Raw genomic sequence first — 19,067 nt, forward strand, 5'->3', positions numbered from 1 at the left:
TTGGGAGTATGTTATTTAGTTGTCTCATGGGATTCTAGTTTTCAGTATAGATTATTACTTCTAATCCACACTTTTACCTAGGAAGTGAAAAACTGTGTGTCAATGCTGATTCCCCAGCCCGCAGTCAGCCTGCTCCCTGGCAGAGGGTTAGCTTCTGTGAGACCTTCCAACCTAAGGCATTAGCATCAGGGTGAAATTATTTAATTGAGGTGCCTGCAGACCACAAACACTTTAGGTGAGGAGGATTTGAGGATAACCATGCCGGAATTTGTCAATGTAGTCAGATTGTGGTAATTCTCCAGTTTCATGCTGATAGGAAAACGGAGCCGGTAGCAATTATTTCATCCACTGATTGAGTAAGAAGCTGTGCTTATGAACATCAACATTACTTTTTTAAAGACAACATTTTCAGCACCGCTAGTCATCTCTTTTTCCATATTTGGGCCCAGGCAGAGTCCTGCTGCTGCTCAGGGTTTGCCCGAAACCACAAAGCTCTCGGCGTTTAAAGGTCAGGGTCAGGTTTGAGCCTTGAAATCACTGCTTTTAAAAAAGTTCTGGGTGATAAACATTTCTCGCTTTTCATACTGGCCTGTCACTACAATTGGTTGCATAGATATGTCAAATTTTACTCAATCACCGTGCTCTTTCAGTCAGAACTTCTCATATTAAGACTTGACGTGAATACAACCGGCCACCTTCCCTAGGATTTCTCACTTAAATCTATAATCTGCATTACCCACACAGTATTAAAACATCTGTTCTTGAGTAGGAATGCAAGCATTTGCTTTTCTGTGCTGGCTTAAGAATAACTTAAAAACACAACGAAGATAACTTTTTGGATGAATTCAGATAAGAACAAGGGGCAGGACAAAGAAGCGTGTTTAAATGAATTGTTCCAGGGCATTCTTGTGTCTTTACAGAACCTCCCGTCAGTTGTTCCTGGCAGGCATTTTTGTCTGTGTGCCCTGTCTGCTTCCTAAGCTCTCGAAAAGTCAGACCTATATGCATTATACCAGCTTGACATTCTATAAATGATACTGAAGTCACCTTTACGAAGGGATGTAACAAGACTGAACTTTTTTTTTCCTTCTTTTAGAACACCTGGATTTTTATTTTGTTATTCGTATTTAATGAGTGCAACAAGAATAAAACCTAATCGGCTTTCCTAACCCTTCTGTTAGGTATGAATGAAGTGAAAGGCTCCTTATCAGTTTGAAAGGTACTGAATGCAGAGGGCTAAGAAAGCTGCAACATAAATCTTGGTAGGCACCAAAAGTTTTGTGGTAGTTGCTATGCTACTCAGAGTAAACATTTGTATGTGTGTATTTGTCCAGGGAAGATTCGTTGTAAATGTTATATTTTTAAAATTGCACTCGCCACAAAAATCCTAATAAAAAGACAAGCTATGGGTTTTTTAGAGATACGTAACTATTTATTGTGAAATTATAAGCAATTCAGATAGTACTGTTCCAAACAGGAAGTCAGCTTTTCTTTTTCTAAAAAAGGAAAAGATGATTATATATGCATAAAATATTTAAAGTAGCTGTAGTAAAATACAAAAACACTAAAAATGTTGATTTCTCCAAAGTTAACAATGTCTCGAGAAGTCGATCAGAGGACTCATTCTTGTAGCCAAACTTTCTGTGTTGAGCTCGTAACACTGATTCTCAGATGGCCATAACTGGATGTGAACCCAGGGCTGCCTGTTATTTTTCAATAATAAAAGTAGAAATATATCCATTTTTCAGTTATTTTTTTTCATGTTAAGTTCACTTTAAACATTTTTTTAATGTTTGTTTATTTTTGAGAGACAGAGACAGAGGATGAGTGGGGGAGGGGCAGAGAGAGAGGGACACAGAATCCAAAGCAAGCTCCAGGCTCTGAGCTGTCAGCACAGAGCCCAACGTGGGGCTCAAACTCACGAACCGTGAGATCATGACCTGAGCCGAAGTCATGACGCTTAACCAGCGGAACCACCCAGGCGCCCCATTAGTTCACTTTTTATGTTCCACGCCCACCAGGATTTGTTTGATGTGAGTTGGGTTATTTATGTGATTCACAATAGCAGATTCTCAGTTTGGCTTTGTTTTGGCAAGAAAAAATTACACTTATAATAGGAAAGGGAAAATCTTTCCTATAATAGGGAATACTCAGCTTATAAAAGTTAAACTTCACCAGGGCAAGTATTTTGGTTTGTTTTGTTTACAGCGCCCACCTCATGAGCTTTTGAATAAATGTTAAGTGATTTAATGGGTATAGTATAAAATTAATCTTTGTTTGCTGCTGTGATGGATACTAAGAAGTCGATGACACCATGCTTTAGTTCGCGAGGACTGCTCTTACAAAGTACCACAGATTGGGTGGTTCAAACAACAGAAGTTTATATTCTCACCGTTCTGGAGGCTAGAAGTTCCAGATCAGGGTACCAACAGGATTGGTTTCTTCTGAGGCCTTTCTCTTTGACTTGTATATGGCCATTTTCTCCCTGTGTCTTTTGTGCATGTGTCTGTAAGCACATTTCCTCTTCTTAGAAGGACCAGTCATGTTGGATTAGGGCCCTCCCAAATGACCTCATTTTAACCGAATTACCTCTTTAGAGGCCATGTCTCTGAATACAGTCTCATTCTGAGGTACTGAAGAGGACAACTTTAACATAGGTATTTTGGGGGGACACAATTCATCTCATAACCCAACATGTACCTATATGTATTTGAAAACATACTGATATCAATTCTCTGAACATGAATCTGTTTCCTTCTGATTCTGAGAGCTAGATATGTTTGCCTTTCCATTCATAAGCTAGATATGTTTGCCTTTCGAGGGACATTTGCCTTAAAAGGCAAGGTAAACTTGTGTGCACTCTCAGGATAGTAAAAACAAACAAACAAAAAACAATGTAAAATTATGTTAGTTGTACCAGTGATAGGGCAGTGTCTCCCAAAATTCACTGATAATCTAAAGCAACAGGAAGAATTTAAAGAAAAAAAAAAATAGAGTTCTGCCCCATCACAGACTTACTAAGGAATATGTTTTGTTCTGAAGCTTTCCAAAATTTTCCTGAAGCTTTATTGAACTCTTTATTTTTCTTTTTTCCTCTTCCGTTTTTAAAGTGAGATGTAATTGACATGTTACATAGTGTAAATTTAAGTTGCACAGTATGTAACTTTGATACATTTCTATACTGCAGTAAGATTACAGCCATAGTCACATCACATAATGACTTCTTTTTTGTGGTGAGAATATTTAAGATCTCTTACCATATATTACAATACTGTTAACTATCATCATAATGCTGTGCATTAGATCTCTAGTATTTATTAATTTTTAAAAAAAAAATTTTAACATTTATTTATTTTTGGGACAGAGAGAGACAGAGCATGAACGGGGGAGGGGCAGAGAGAGAGGGAGACACAGAATCGGAAGCAGGCTCCAGGCTCCAAGCCATCAGCCCAGAGCCTGACGCGGGGCTCGAACTCACGGACCGTGAGATCGTGACCTGAGCTGAAGTCGGATGCTTAACCGACTGAGCCACCCAGGCGCCCCTAGTATTTATTAATTTTTAACTGCTAGTTTGTATCAACATCTCCCCACCTCACCCACCCCCAAGCTCCTGGTAACCACCATTACATTCTCTGTTTCTGCAAGTTCAGCTTTTTTAGATTCTACATATAAGTGAAATCATACAGTATTTGTCTCTCTCTGTCTGACTTATGTCACATAGTATAATGCCCTCAGGCTCCATCCATGTTGTCACAAATGTCACGATTTTCTTCTTTCTCGTGGCTGAATAATATTCCATTGTCGATATACATCATACTTTCTTTATCCCCCCATCCCTTGATGGATACTTAGGTTGTTTCCATATGTTGGCTATTGTGAATAATGCTACAGTAAACATAGGGTAAACATCTTTTCAATATCCTGTTTTCCTGTCTTTGGATATATATCCACAAATGGGATTGCTACATGGTATGATAGTTCTCTTTTTAGTTTTGTACAGAACCACTATATTGTTTTTCATAGTGTCTGAACAAATTTACATCCCCACCAACACTGCCCAAGAACTTTTTGGTAATAATACCAAAAGCACAAGTAACAAGAGCAAAAATCAATAAGTAGGACTATATCAAACTGGAAGCTTCTGCACATCAAAGAAACAGTCAACCAAATAAAAAGGCAACCTGTGGAATGGGACAGAAAATTTGCAAACCATGTATCAGATAAGGGGCTAATATCCAAAATATATCAGCAACTCATACAACTCAATAACCAAAACAAAACCTGATTTAAAAAAGTGGGCAGAGAATCTGAATAGACATGTTTTGTTATGTTTTGTTTTGTTTTGTTTTGTTTTGTTTTGTTTTGTTTTCCAAAGCAGACATCCAAATGGCTAACAGTACATGAAAAGATGCTTAACATCACTAACATCAGAGAAATGCAAATCAAAGCCACAGTGAAATGCCACCTCACACTGTCAGAACGGCTATCATCAGGGACACAAGAGATCAGGAGACTGGCGAGGATGTGAAGAAAATGAGCCCTCTTGTACCTGATAATTACATAAAATTCTTAAATTTAAAACCCGGAAAGAAACTTAGAGGTGACTGAGTTTAGTAGCTAGCACTTCACAGAGGAAGAAACTGAGGCTCAGAGGGGTTATAGTATTTGCCCAAACTCTCTTCCCTAAATGGGAGTAGCTTCAGGATTAGAGCCTAGACTCACTGACTCTTGATCAGGGCTCTTCTCTCATATCATGCTGTCATTCAGAGTAACTTTCACCAAGCAATCTAAAAGATCTCATTTTGTTTAGGATCCTTCTTACTTCTTAGTACATGGCACTGACATTTTAGAAACGCACTGTTCAACAGGACACTTCACTGCATAGAGATTTCAGATCTCTTTCTACTCTTTCACCTTCTATCCCTCCAAGTAATTTACCTGAACATCTAGGCTGGGACTAGAGAGTCACCTGGTTGTCACTGCTACCTTGCACGGAGTGGCAGAAACTACCCCCCCCCCACCTTTTTTTTCCTGGCTTACTAAAGGAAGGGTATGGATTTAGCTAACGTTATAGCACACCAAGAAACTGTGCTTTCCATTACTGACCATTATCGTCCACTAAATATTCTTAGGATGACCCATAACTTAGTAGTAAGTATCTATTTTCATGGTGAACAGAAGACAGTGAATGGAGGATGTGCAAATCCAATTCAATCTAAGGCACTTAGCCCAACATTAGTATTTTTAAATAAAAGATATTGTTAGAATTCTTTAGACGCTAAATGTTGGAGGAAAGGCTATGGCTTAGACTGAAAAGAATAGTTTTTAATTAGAGGAAAAATTAAAATGTAAAGGATCAGGGGGCATTTTTTTCCCCTCTAACTTCTGTTTTCCATTGCTCTCCCTTTTCTCTGAGAATCCCTTTAGACCACTTAGAAAAGCAGAACTACAGAAGTGAAAGACTGGGTTGTTCTGGAACCAGTGGGTGTGGTTAAGAGTCATGAGAAAGCCCTTAAATAAAAGCAGTGCTTCCTCTGTTCTGTCCAAAGACTGATTCTTTGAACCCAGGGGAAGCAAGTTGATTATTCCCTCCTGTGTTGGGGTGGAAACTGCTATGTGTGTATCCTTATCTTTTTTAAAAATTTATCTTAGGGGCACCTAGGTGGCTCAGTCGGATGAGCATCCAACTTCAGCTCAGGTCATGATATCACGGCTCGTGGGTTTGAGCCCCGTGTCGTGCTCTGTGCTGACAGCTCAGAGCCTGGAGCCTGCTTCAGATTCTGTATCTCCCTCTCTCTCTCTGCCCCTTCCCCACTCACTCCGTCTCTCTCTCAAAAAATTAAATAAATAAATAAATAAATAAATAAATAAATAAATAAATATTTCTCTTATTTTAATTTAAATATTTAGAAACTTGGAGGTTTATAACACCATCCGATATATGCATGCAGTAATGTATGCCAACTTGTTTTCTTCCAGCTTTTGTCATTTCAGGAGATTTGATATGCTGATATTTCATGGAACCCAAGGTGTGCATATTTTGTTTGTCCAATAGTACAGGTTTCTTTTGTTTTGCTTTCTTTTATATAAATACTTCGCGCTTATTTCAGCAGTATTGATTTCAGTTGGAACTTTTCATTGCTTCAAAAGGAATGTTCTATGCAGAGATCCTCAAACACGGAAGCAAAATAAGCCATTCTTGGATTATGATCTAATTGAAAATGGCTTAAAAAACAATTTTATATCATACCTAAAATATATATCTGCACTCTGACATCTTATTGAATAATATATTTTTGTATTAGCTTTCTACATTTACTCTCTGTGTGCAGATCATGACATATTTGATTTGTTTCATATCGTCATAATCATGAGTAATAACTCAGTTATTCTTTGAGTATTACTGGCCCTTAATTTCACTTTATATAAACATACATTTGGCTTGTATTTTAAAAATTTGCAAAACATTTGCATTAACCTTTTCACATTACAAACTTAATCAATATTAACCAAATTGGTTATATCAACAATGAAAGCTTTTATCATACAATTGTTTATTTATATCCATAATATAGTTATCAATTATAATATTCTCTATCAGAGCAGTTTTGCACTTCTTGGACAACTAAAAAATACTAGAGGTAAACAGAAATGTATTACATTTGGTTTCTACTCTCAAAAGTTGGATTGAATAATTGAAAACATCTTCGTGCTAATACTTTAGCCAGACTCTTGACATTATTGAAATTAGAGCTTTAAAATAAGAATGAAATCAGTGTTGACCCAAGACTGCCACATTCATTTCTGATGATTATGCTCTATAAAAATGCCTCTCTTCCTGTGGGCAGAGAAGGATCTGCACCCATGAAACTTATGAGCCTCATCAGGGGATATGCCTGCCGCAGAGAACAGTGGTCCTTTTCTCTTTTCTTTTCTTTTTTCTTTTCTTTTCTTTTCTTTTCTTTTCTTTTCTTTTCTTTTCTTTTCTTTTCTTTTCTTTTCTTCTTTTCTTTTCTCCCCTTCCCTCCCCTCCCCTTCCTTTTTTTCTTTCTTTCTTTCTTTCTTTCTTTCTTTCCTTCTTTCCTTCTTTCTTTTTCCTCTTCTTTTCTCTTCTTTTGTCCTTTTTCTAATTTATAAAACAGCTTCTGCTTTTCAAGCCGTGTGCCCACAGAATAGCGCAGAGAGAGGATCTTTTTCAAATTGACACAATTGAGATATATGGCCAACAATAGCCCTGTTATTAAGGAAGTTTTCATGGGTGAATCATGTTTCAAGAAAGGCCATTATAAATGGTAAAGATTTATTATGCGGATCACAGGAGAGAGCTTTGCATATGGGGGACGGAGAGCAGTATTTAGCATGGGTGGAGGTACAAGGTCTGCGATGAATATGACATGTGCAGTAGTTAGTGAAGAGACTGGATTGATTGGAACAAAATGTGCCTGTCTTTGATGAGTAGAGGATTAAATGGGAAAGGTGAGCCAAGGTCAGATTGTGAGGATCCTGAATGCAGGGTGAGGAATTTGGATTTTATCCTCCAGATGAGAAATCACTCTAGGCATTTGTCCAGATTCATCACATGATCAGTGATAACTTATTTTAGGTAGATTAACCCGAGGTTATGCAGCACAGAATAAAGGGAATAAAGAAAGACTGAAGGCAAGGAGACAACATTAGAGTCTGCTGAATAGAATAGATTGTTTCCAGTATCTAGCCCAGGATCCAAGTAATAAAGATGAAAAGGAAGAACTTACATGATAGTTTTTTTTAATTATTACAACAAATGTTATTTTTACTGGATCTCTAAAAGGAATCCATATTTATTATAAAAATGTTAAAAATATAGACATGTATATTATATACAGTAATGTATATTAAATCAAGGTATATTTATATAGGCTGGGTTTTTTTTTTTTGTCATTTACTACATAGTAAGCATTTCTTTTGTTAATAAAAATGCTTAGAGGACTTAATGTTTAATGAAGGCACACTATTTCAGTTTGAGTACAGTGCAATTAACATTTCCAATACTATAAATTTAGATTTATTATCAATTTTCTGTTATTGTAAATACTACTGTAATGAACAGCAACCCACACAAATGTTTTCTTCCATACTCTTCATCTCTCCTCCTCTGAAAAAAAAAAAATAATAAATAAAAACAAGGGTGCCTGGCTGGATCAGTTGGAAGAACATGCAATTCTTGATCTTCGGATTGCGAGTTCGAGTCCTATGTTGGGTTTAGAGGTTTCTTAAATAAATAAAACTTTAAAAAATTATAATAAGTAAATAAGTAAGTAAAAATAATTGGGGCTCCTGGGTGGCTTAGTTGGTTAGACGTCCAACTCTTGGTTTCGGCTCCAGTCATGATCTCGCGATTGATGAGTTCGAGCACCCCACATCGAGCTCTGTGCTGACAGTGCAGAGACTACTTGGGATTCTCTCTCTGTTTCTCTCTCTCTGCCCTTCACCCCACTCTCTCTTTCTGTCTCTCTCAAAATAAACTTAAAAATAAGAATAATAATTAAGTTAAGCGTTTGTTCACGTATTTATTTTGCCTGGTTCGATTTCAGTTCTGATCTACCACTGCCTAACTTTAGTCCGCTCTAAAAATTTGTGGTTGGAGGGGCAAGTTTGTTATTGAACTTTTATTGAAATCGTGGCCTCATTTTTGTTTACCATTAAAAATGATGTATTTTAATCCATTGCTCTATCCATGGCCATTCAGATTACTTTGAAGTTTTCTCTATTTCAAACAGCACTGTGATGGATTTTTTTGCATATATTTCCATGTGCACAAATAAGAGGACATAAACCCTTTTTTTTTTATACAAAAGTGAATTACAGGGACATGCATCATATAAGTCTTAACTCTAATATCCAGTGTACATCCATTAAATCAGCGGAAGTGGATGTACTAATTTACATTCACTTCTGCAAGCGGAACAGAGAAATTCCAATTTACCCACATCCTTGGCCATCCTTTCTTTTCAATCCCTGCAGTTTCTCCTTTTTTTGTATGTGAAATAATACCTCATGTTGTTTTGCACTTCTCTGATAACTAATGAATTTTAGCATGTTTTTATATATCTATTGGCCATTTAGACTTCTTGTCTGGAATTTACCCATTCTCTATCAAGTTGTTGGAGTTTTTTTTATATATTCTAGACACTAATCCTGTGACACGTCATTTATCAGGGTGTTCTCCCAGTGTCTGTCTTTTAATCCTGTTTATTTAAAAAAAAAAAAAAAAAAGTATGGGCAAATTTATCAAAGTTCTTTTTTTATGGCTTGTTTGTGGGCTACTTTGGCTAACAAGTCCTTCTCCAGTGTGAAAGGCTTTTCGCCTGTGTTTGTTCTAATTCTTCATGGCTTAATTATTTTATATTATGTTTATAATTGATCTGACACTCATTTGCATAACTCCCTGGTGATTTTTCCAGATTGAGGAAAATGAAAAGTGAAAAGCAAAAAAGAAAAATCTGGTAAACTGTATTATAGTTTCCATTTTAAGCCCCTAATTGAGCCATAAAGACATTTTCTTCGTATTTAAGCAACAGATATCCACATCCGCCATGGTTTGTGATGATGAAAGTTAATGTCCTTCTCATTGACTGCACAGAAAATTTATTGGAATTCATCTACATGAAGTCTTTGCAGAGCAGTTCTCGTCTATGTTGAATATAGTTTCCTTTCCCTTGCATTTTCAGCCTTAGTTTGCCTAACCTCGTGCATGAGTCCAGAAGAAATACATCGTCATTTTTAAAACAGTTAACGTAAGATTCATTTTGCTTTCAGCAATTCACAGAGGCCGCGAGCCCTTCAGTGTTACCCCCTTCAGCTTTGCCTCTGGATCTGCTTAATAACGCTGTCACCGCCTTTAGTACCTTGGAAGATCTTATTCGGTATCTTGAACCAGATAGATGGCAATTGGACTTGGAAGATCTATACAGGCCAACTTGGCAACTTCTTGGCAAAGCTTTTGTTTTTGGAAGAAAATCCAGAGGTAAGTTCTGTCTTCAGATTCGAACCTCATTTGATTTTCTCAACAGCTAATGTTTCAGATTCTTCTACCATAGCTTCCAATGAGTAGAGTTTAAAATTCTTCAGTGATGTATTTAACCCATTTTTGTAACATTTGAGCATATTTACATAGTAAATGAGAGTGCATACAAAGAGAAGTAATTGTAATTCAGTGGGTTTGGAAAATTAAAAAGGACAGTTTTGCTGAATAATTGTTGTCATTTCTTTAATTCAAAAATATCATTTTGATGAAGTCCTCTTTTATATTTCATGAGAATTTTTGCTTATTCAAATCTAATTTGGAGGGTATATTGATTTAGAGACTCAAGAAAGACTACCTTAGCTGCTAAACCAGGTTTGGGCCTAGAAAAGGGGGAAAAACCAAAATCGTTATCTACCATCTCCTCATGGGTCAGGATTATATTAATGTCCATCTCTTAAGCCTGAAAACTTCTATAAATAATACAGAAAATAACAGTGGCTCACCATAAAATGGGACTAGTAGTTTCCAAGATAGAATTCAGAGCAAGAAAAGAATGACCTAAAGAAATTCCCACCATGATAATTTTTCTCTCTGGAAGTCTGCCTCTGAAATGATCACTTGACTGTATGAGCCTATCTCCCTTCAAGAGTGAAAGTGTTGATGATTAAACTTAATTCCACATGGTCAAGAAATTGGGAATAATGTTAATTGAGTCTTCTCTAAGGTTAGTTCATTTTCCTAGTGACGTCAGGATTGGGAAGTATCCATATCAGACACACATGAACCCACAACAGAAATAACTGGCGAATTATAATGCCCTCAAAAAAAAAAAAAATCTCTTTCAGGTTCTCAGAAAGAAACATTGAAATCTATCCAGGATCACTCTAGAGAATGGAAAGACAGTTTGGAGAATTTATATAGAAGGAACAAGGTTTAGTTGGTTTGAGCAATTCACAAGGGCAGATTGCACCAGACTTGTTCTTCTAAATCTTGTCAGAAAGAAACCCGATTCCTGCCCTTTCCTGCTAAGAGTTGCAGCCCTTCTGGATCAAGAGCTTTAATCTCAGCAGGTCATGTTCAGACTTGCCCAACCATGATATTTTGCTATGCCAACAGACGTGGTTTCCTTTCAGCAATATTTGAAATTGGTGTTAAAGTACATGGGCAGCGGAATCCTGTCCAGATGCTGAAAGCTGTTACATATTTATAAGATTGGATCTTGATGAATAACTTGATGAATAACTTACGAACACTTCCCTTCCCTCCCACTTAGGAACAGGAAAATGAAGATCTGCAAGGCTGGCTGAAACACTTGTGAATAGAGCCTTTGTTAAATTTGAAGTAGATTATCATGTTGATCTGGAAGAAGCAAAGGGAGTAAACCAGGTTCTAAGCTCAGATCTTGTTTTTGACAGCTGATCTCAGGATTCCAGCCTAAAAATCTCCCCTCTAGCCATGCCTTTAAGCCTGCACCTCTCCACCTGGTGCTTCAGTGAAGATTTGGCCAGAGGCTAGCATGTATTTAAAAGCATCCAGCGCTGAACCAGCTCTTTCAAATATTCATTTAGCACTTTCCAAATTGATGTCCTGTGCAGTTTGCCAAAACTATTAACTTTTTAAGCATACAGTAAGTGTGAGAAAAGCAGTGTATATTTTTGGAACTCTACGTAAACTAAAATGCAGGTGTGGGATAACATCTATATAGACAAAACCAACTCCCCTCCCAAGGGTCTTTCTACAAAGGAACAAGGAGTAAAATGTTTAAAAGCTTCTAATTAGACATCAAAATTGATTTTCCACAGAATAAACATATCACAGTATTACCACATTCATCTTAGAAAGACCACCCTCAGATTGCATTGCAGTAATAGAATATCCTTGGGCTGAATATCTTAAAAGAATGAACAAGGAACAAAGTGAAGTGTAACCATGATTTGTTTTCCGGGGGTATTACCTTTTTAGTAAAACTTGCAGTATGGGTGAATCTGAACAAGAAAATTTGCATTAGGAAAAACAACTTTAATTGGCGCTATGCTCAAAATCTTCATTCTTTAGAAAGACAAACTAATGCATGTATTGTCTTAGGGAGTAGTTATGAAAAGGATATAAAGAACCCGAACACCGATTTTGATTTTTCAAATATTTTGCAGAGGGAAACTTCCATAATATTATAGCTAAGCTATTAAAAAAAAAGGTATGTGTTGGACATGATCTTTCTCTTTTTTGTTCTTTTTTTTTTTTTTTTTGGCATAGAAGTTCTTCACAATGTTTGGAGAATTTATGGAGAATTCATGACATTAAATTATAGTCACATGACTTATTTTAATGAAGCTTAGATGAGCTTGAAGCCTTACAAGTGGGAAGCTTAAATTTCAAATAAGATATGCCACATTGAAAATCCTTAATTGTATTTTTTAGCCCGGTGTGGACTGCATTAATGTTTTTCATTTTTTTTCCCCTTTTCTTCCTCTGGCTTAAGGTTTTCATTCATACATTGCTACTGCGGAAAAAGAAAATACCTTATTTTCTAAGTCAGGCTTACTTAAAAAGGGCTTTGACTTTTGTGTCAAACATGATAAATGAGTGGAAGCCAAGTTGCAAGGGTGTTTAAATTTTCACATTGCAGCAGGTATCATAACTCAGTTCACTTGGGAAATCTATCTAACCTTTTATTGTGGTTAAGTAAACATTTTAAAGTGAACATATACAGTCTCATTTTCTAGTTGCATGAAATAGTGTGTTTAACACTGAGGTAGATGAATAGCCTTTGAAGGCTAAGAGCTTCATTCACATTCTAAAGAGGTATAAATCTTAAATCAGCGTTCAAAGTGTTGGCAACCGGCTTTTGTATGTTTGTGCATGTTTTAGACTTTCTAAACCCTTCTTGCCCAGATACTAACTTCTAGAGAAAAGATTCAGATAAACTCATATACAGCTTTCACAATGAAAGATTCACAATGTACAAATAACTGTTAGTTCAGTGAAATGAAATCGGGTGAAATGTGTGACATGATTTAACTCAATTATCTCATTACTTTTATTAGAGATAAGTTGGTCTTTTATGATACTCAAAAGAATGAACTCATTTCCTCTTAAATATTTAAAAGCTTTCCTGCACATGATCAATTTTCAGTTGAAAGGGAAATCTTTAAATACTCAAAACAACGGTTTTCTATTGAGTTGGAAAAAATAATTGTTTAGCTAAATAGGATATTGAAATGAACCTTTTGAACTGGTATTTCCTTGACGTTTCCTTATACTTGACCAAGGTTTTAATCAACCATATAGTTTACATGTGCTTATAATTTACAATTGCATATGCATGATTTACAATATGTTTATTGAAAATACTTCCATTGGCTTCCTTTGACATTTTAGGAAAATTTTATCATGTGTACAAGTAAATACAGAATTGTAAAACAGGCAACAAGAAAACAAGCACTTGATTCTTAATCACCTTGTCATTTGAAAATTATTTTAAAATACTGGCACTTAATTTTTTTTTTTTTTTTTTACATTTATTCGTTTTTGAAAGACAATGTGAGACAGAGTGCAAGCAGGGGAGGGGCAGAGAGCAAAGGAGACAGAATCTGCAGCAGGCTCTCGGCTCTGAGCAAGCGTTTAGCACAGAGCTTGATGCAGGGCTTGAACCCATGAACCATGAGATCATGACCTGAGCTGAAGTCAGACACTTAACCAACTGAGCCACCCAGGCACCCCCAATATTTTTTTTCAGTTTTTTTTTTGGCACTTAATTCTTTAAAACTTGAGTACATAGTGATTATTATTACTTGAAGCCATCTTTAACGAGAAAATGTATTTCTTTTTTTTTTCAATTCTTCTTTATAATGTTAGTAAAAGGTATTTAACTGGATTTATTATATTTAGGTAATATTCCAAACTTTAATAAAATCTTTATTTTTGAAGAAAAATTTCTGATGAATTGTGTGTTATCCAAAACTCTTCAATTTTATTGGAACTGCTATTATTTGACTCTTTCTAGGGAGGGAAAAAGGCAAAGTCATAAGGCAGACATTAAAATTATAAAGTTGCTTATGCTAACGGTTAAGTACTATTCATGTTATATATAAATTCATATTAAGTATGACATGCTATTTTGCTATCATTTAACTGAGGCAAGTATCATTTTCTAGTTAAAAACAATGATGCTTTCAGAATTTACTCCAACAATCTAATGAAAGAATATTTTGTTTGGTCTTCACAAGTAGGTATTCTTTTGAAGGATAAAACACTATATAGTTAACCAACTTACCAAAAGAATAGAGACAATTGTTACAAATTAGACACTTCTTCCCTCCTTTAGAAGGAGAAGAATAGAATTCTGAAGGAGTCTCCTTAAGCTGAATTTCAGACTTTATGAATTACTCCATGCATCGGAAGCAGAGGTTTTCAGCAACCTCAGCCCTTTTAAAATGTATCATTTTTTTTTTTTTTCACTCATGACCTACTCCGTTGTCCTCAAAACTTCATTCTCTTCATGCCTTTTTTACATTTTCTGGGTCTTATTGCCAAAAAAAGTTATGTAAAGTTCTGTCTGCAAGTTTCTGTAAGTTGTTCTTCATTAATTGCATGAGCTTCTAATCCTTTTAAAAATTCCATTTGTTTTTTAATCAAAGCATTCATCATTTTACATTCTATTATTTCCTCCAGTGCTCTCCTTGTTTACTGTTTTACGAGGGTTAAAAGGTGTAGCCCTCTTTTTCTCTATAAAGTTTCCTATTTATAGCTCTCAACTGTTTTGTTGGCTCTGGTCTTAATATTGCACAATGGTATCTCTTTATTGGTCGGTCAGTCATAATGAAGCTTTGTTTACTATAAAATGAAAGTCCCACCGGCGAGCTGCAATAGCCCTAAAACCTAGTTAAAATAAGAAGGGATATTGTTGGCCGTATTGTTTGTGAAACAAGATCGGTTTCTCTGTGAAAAGAGTCTGATGAGATGAATTCAGGCTCAAGGCATGAACATGTATTTTTCTTTGCTTCCCTTTATGCCATGTAGTGGTGGATCTGAACCTTCTAAAAGAGGAGGTAAGACTATACAGCTGCACACCTCGTAACTTCTCGGTGTCCATAAGGGAAGAACTAAAGAGAACCGATACCATTTTCTGGCCAGGTTGTCTCCTGGTTAAACGCTGTGGTGGAAACTGTGCCTGCTGTCTCCACAACTGCAATGAGTGTCAGTGCGTCCCCAGTAAAGTCACCAAAAAATACCATGAGGTAGGTGTGTCATTTTCTTTTCGGGTTCCTCCACATCTCAGAAGATAACAAAACTGTGTATCTGCAATGGACTGTTATTCGGAAAGGAGACACAGCATCCGTGGGGCGGGGGGGGGGGGGAGAAATAAGGTTCACAAACTAGTTCATGTTTTCATTTTTTAAAATTAGGACCTTTAACTCAAACGTCCAGGCGTTAAAGCTGTAGAAAGTTTGTCCTCTGACAATACAACATGGGCGGTCAGTGAGGGTTTCATCTGTCCTACAAAAACGAAAATGCGTTCTGCAGCGGAGAAAATGGGTGAAACTTTTCAACTTTAAACTTTCCCAAATACAAAGGGAAAATATTTTAATATTTTTTTTGTTTGTTTTTTAATGTTCATTTGTTTTTGAGAGACAGTGGGAGCCAGGGAGTGGCAGAGAGAGGGAGACATAGAATCTGAAACAGGCTCCAGGCTCTGAGCTGTCAGCACAGAGCCTGATGCGGGGCTGGAACTCATGAACCGCGAGATCATGACCTGAGCCGAAGTCGGACCCTTAACTGACTGAGCCCCCAGGCGCCCCTAAGGGAAAATATTTTAAAGACAGACTTAAAGAAATTATTGTCTATGTTGGAGAAAGGAGATCTTTGATATTTCTTTTTCCATTTGAGGCAACATGGGCACATAAATCCCAAGTAGATATGTTCGTAATTTTACCAATCTTCCTATTATTCATGTTGCCCCGAAAAGCATGTTAAACCCTTTATGGATTCCTTTCATCTTTTTATTCTGTGGAATTAAGGAAAATATAAATATTAAATGTTACTAATGATTGTTCTTCAGACCTTTGGGAACCTTAGAACTTACACACTCCAAATTGTTGTTATTGCTAGAATATCCCCAGTTATGCCCAGCCTTTCTCCAGGAGCGTTATGTAGCATTCCTATACCAGAAAGCAAAACACTCTTGATGAGTCAGCTTTAATCCTATAAAACATTTAAATTATATCAAGTCAAAATCTGCCCTTCTGACTTCATTTCTGTATCGTTGCATCTCATTACGTTTCATTTTTTACACTAAATAAAAGAACAACACAAAATAAATACCTACTAACTAAATGAAATAATTTTTCATGTGCATAAGGACATTAATAAAATTCTTTATCTGTTAGTCCTCTGAATATACCCAGCGTCGTAAACTGCACTTTATATGACATGGCTGTCCTACCCTTCAGCAGTATTGTGTTGGCAGCTGATAAAGTGGGACAAAAGCATTGGATTCCAATAGATAAGGAACACTGTTTTCATCCTAGATCTACCGTTAACTTGTGACCATCAGCAGGGCACTTACCCCTGTAAAGTAAATGTAAAATAGAATAACCTCTCAGGTTTTTCCCAGCTGTGTTATTCCATGACAATTACTAGATTGCAGTCTGTGGAAAGTAATGTCCCAAACTGGCAGTCTGTGATAAAAATGGACTCTTTACCACCATCAGTCATGTGCTACTTTCGTTTCTACATCCCATGCTTCTCAAGATTCTTGTGCTGGGAATCGTCTCCACTCTAGTTTCAGAAGGAGCTAATCATGAGCTTGGTGGCTCAGAGAGCTCCAGCCAGGCTGTGCCCAGAGGTCGGCCTTATTGCTCCTCTGTGAACTGGGAATCTGGGAGTCCAGAAAAAAACCCTTAATACAGTCGTTCTAAACAGATTAAATAAACCGCCTTACAAGCAAGGCAGGCATCAGCATTGATCGGTGACCATGAAAGGATGTGATGAGAATAGGAATTAAGCCAGAGTGATCTTTTCTCACCTAAAATCATTCAGTTTGGGGCTTTCTAAAGCCAGTCCTTATTAAATACGATATATTTGCAGACCTGATTTAGCCAACAACTTTTGGGTTTATAGCCACCATTCTAAGAGCTATACAACCCTGACCAGTCGTATTAGCCTGTTTTAAACAAGTTTATTGGATGCTGAGTCCACATCATGCTCTCTTTCGTTAAATCAGTCCTTGGGTCAAGCATATCCTCCTCCATCCTATACTTATAAATTTCTTTTCAAATCACATCGGTTTTAGGGTTATTAAGATAAGTTGCCCCAGGGGTCACCTGGGTGGCTCAGTTGGTTAAGCTTCTGACTTCAGCTCAGGTCTTGGTCTCAAGTTTGTGAGTTCGGTCCCCACACTGGGCTCTCTGCTTACAGCACAGAGCCCGCTTCAGATCCCCTGCCCCCCTCTCTCTTTGCCCCTCCCCCACCCGCGCTCTCTCTCTTTCTCTCAAAGATAAATAAACATTGAAAAAAAATTTGCCACAGAGTATGAGGTATCTATTTTATAATCTCAGATAAAACTCTTGTGTGAGAAGAGACTATGGGAAGTACTTGTAAACTTACTGGCCTTCCAGAATGACATCACTCCATTATTCTTTAGTCTTTGGGTGGGGTGGTTATATGTGCATTATCTGTGTGTACACATATACAGCTATGGATGTTTATCTAATTCCATGATTACCTCTTACAAGCTTCCCACAAAGCATCTCTAACGCACATGTGGATATATATAACTGTATTGTTGCCTACTTCACATTTCTCACAAGTATCTCCAGTAACCATCATGTCTTAATTTTTTATAATGCTTTGTGGGGATCGTTGATTTTTTCTGTGATGGTGTTTTTGTTAACAAAACACCTTATTAAAAGAAAAGGGGGGGTTATTTGTTTGGTGTAATTGATCATTTCTGAGACCTAAATTTTTCTCAGTCGTATATTTTGGAAGTAAGTTCTGAGCTTAGTACTACTCCTAGAGAAGTGAAATTATTTTTGAACAGAATTTCAAATAGTGCTAAAAATCATTAAATCATTGAATATCATTAATCTGGATCCAAAGACTTAATTCATTTGCAGTGAAGCCCATCTTGGGCCTTAATTCCTTTTGATGATTCCTTTCTTATTCCTATTGTTCCAGTTTTCAGTTTGAAGACTGTTCCACCTCATGGAGAAGACAGAAGCAAAGACAGAGCTTAGATACCCTAATTCTTCTCGCTTTCACCTCTGTTATACCAGTTTCCTTAACTAATAAGCTGAATTATGTTCCTTGTGTTACTACAAATATAACAATTATTCTCCATTTGGGTTCCTTTACCACTTTCAGTGGTTTTTGTTCAACCATTGTTTCAAAAATAAGTTTAGAAAATCAAAAGGCTTGTAATACATAAGATGATAGTATTGTTACATAGCATAATTTTTAATTGTTTTAATGTTTATTTATTTTTGAGAGAGAGAGAGAGGCAGAGTGCAAGCAGGGGAGAGGCAGAGAGAGGGATACACAGAATCTGAAGCAGGCTCCAGGCTCCGAGCTGTCAGCACAGAGCCCAACGCGGGGCTCGAACTCGTGAACCATGAGATCGTGACCTGAGCCAAAGTCTGACACCCGATGGACTGAGCCACCCAGGCGCCCCAATATTACAGCATAATCTTCTTATTAAAAAGATTCTTAACTACTTTTTACATCAAGTACCAGATACTATTTATTGGAAGCCAGTTTTGCCTCCCTCAAAATTCCTTAAAGATTTTTCTATCTCACAAAAGGATTTTTCAGAAAGCAAGACAGGAACTTTACATATATATGAGCTCAGATGTTACGTCCTCCTCAAAATACATCCTAGTTTCCTGCCGGTCCTAGCATAACTAGCCCATCTTCTGTGCATATGTAGAACTTTAAAGACCTGTTTATTAGAGATTTTTTTTGCTACGTCATTCAGAATTATTGTTTATTTTTATTTGTTTTTACTGAATTGAGAACCAAAAAGAACAAAGATAACATTACATTGCAGTATTGAAGAAAACCATCT

General features: G+C 36.7%; 1 protein-coding gene across 3 annotated transcripts in view; it reads left to right on the top strand.

The window, feature by feature from the left end:
• The window catches only part of PDGFC (platelet derived growth factor C), a 206,955-nt gene that overhangs the window by 183,284 nt on the left and 4,604 nt on the right, over positions 1-19,067 (top strand). For 2 of the 3 annotated variants that reach the window (XM_025921706.2, XM_086704005.1), the window contains 2 exons: positions 9,799-10,006; positions 15,026-15,243. In XM_025921706.2, coding sequence (XP_025777491.1) covers positions 9,799-10,006; positions 15,026-15,243 — 426 coding nt within the window. The remainder of the gene's footprint in view (positions 1-9,798; positions 10,007-15,025; positions 15,244-19,067) is intronic. The other variant, XM_086704006.1, reaches the window with a different exon arrangement.

The sequence above is a fragment of the Puma concolor genome, chromosome B1, assembly GCF_028749965.1.
Source record: "Puma concolor isolate L17-30 chromosome B1, mPumCon1.1.hap2, whole genome shotgun sequence".
Classification (NCBI taxonomy): Eukaryota; Metazoa; Chordata; class Mammalia; order Carnivora; family Felidae; genus Puma; species Puma concolor.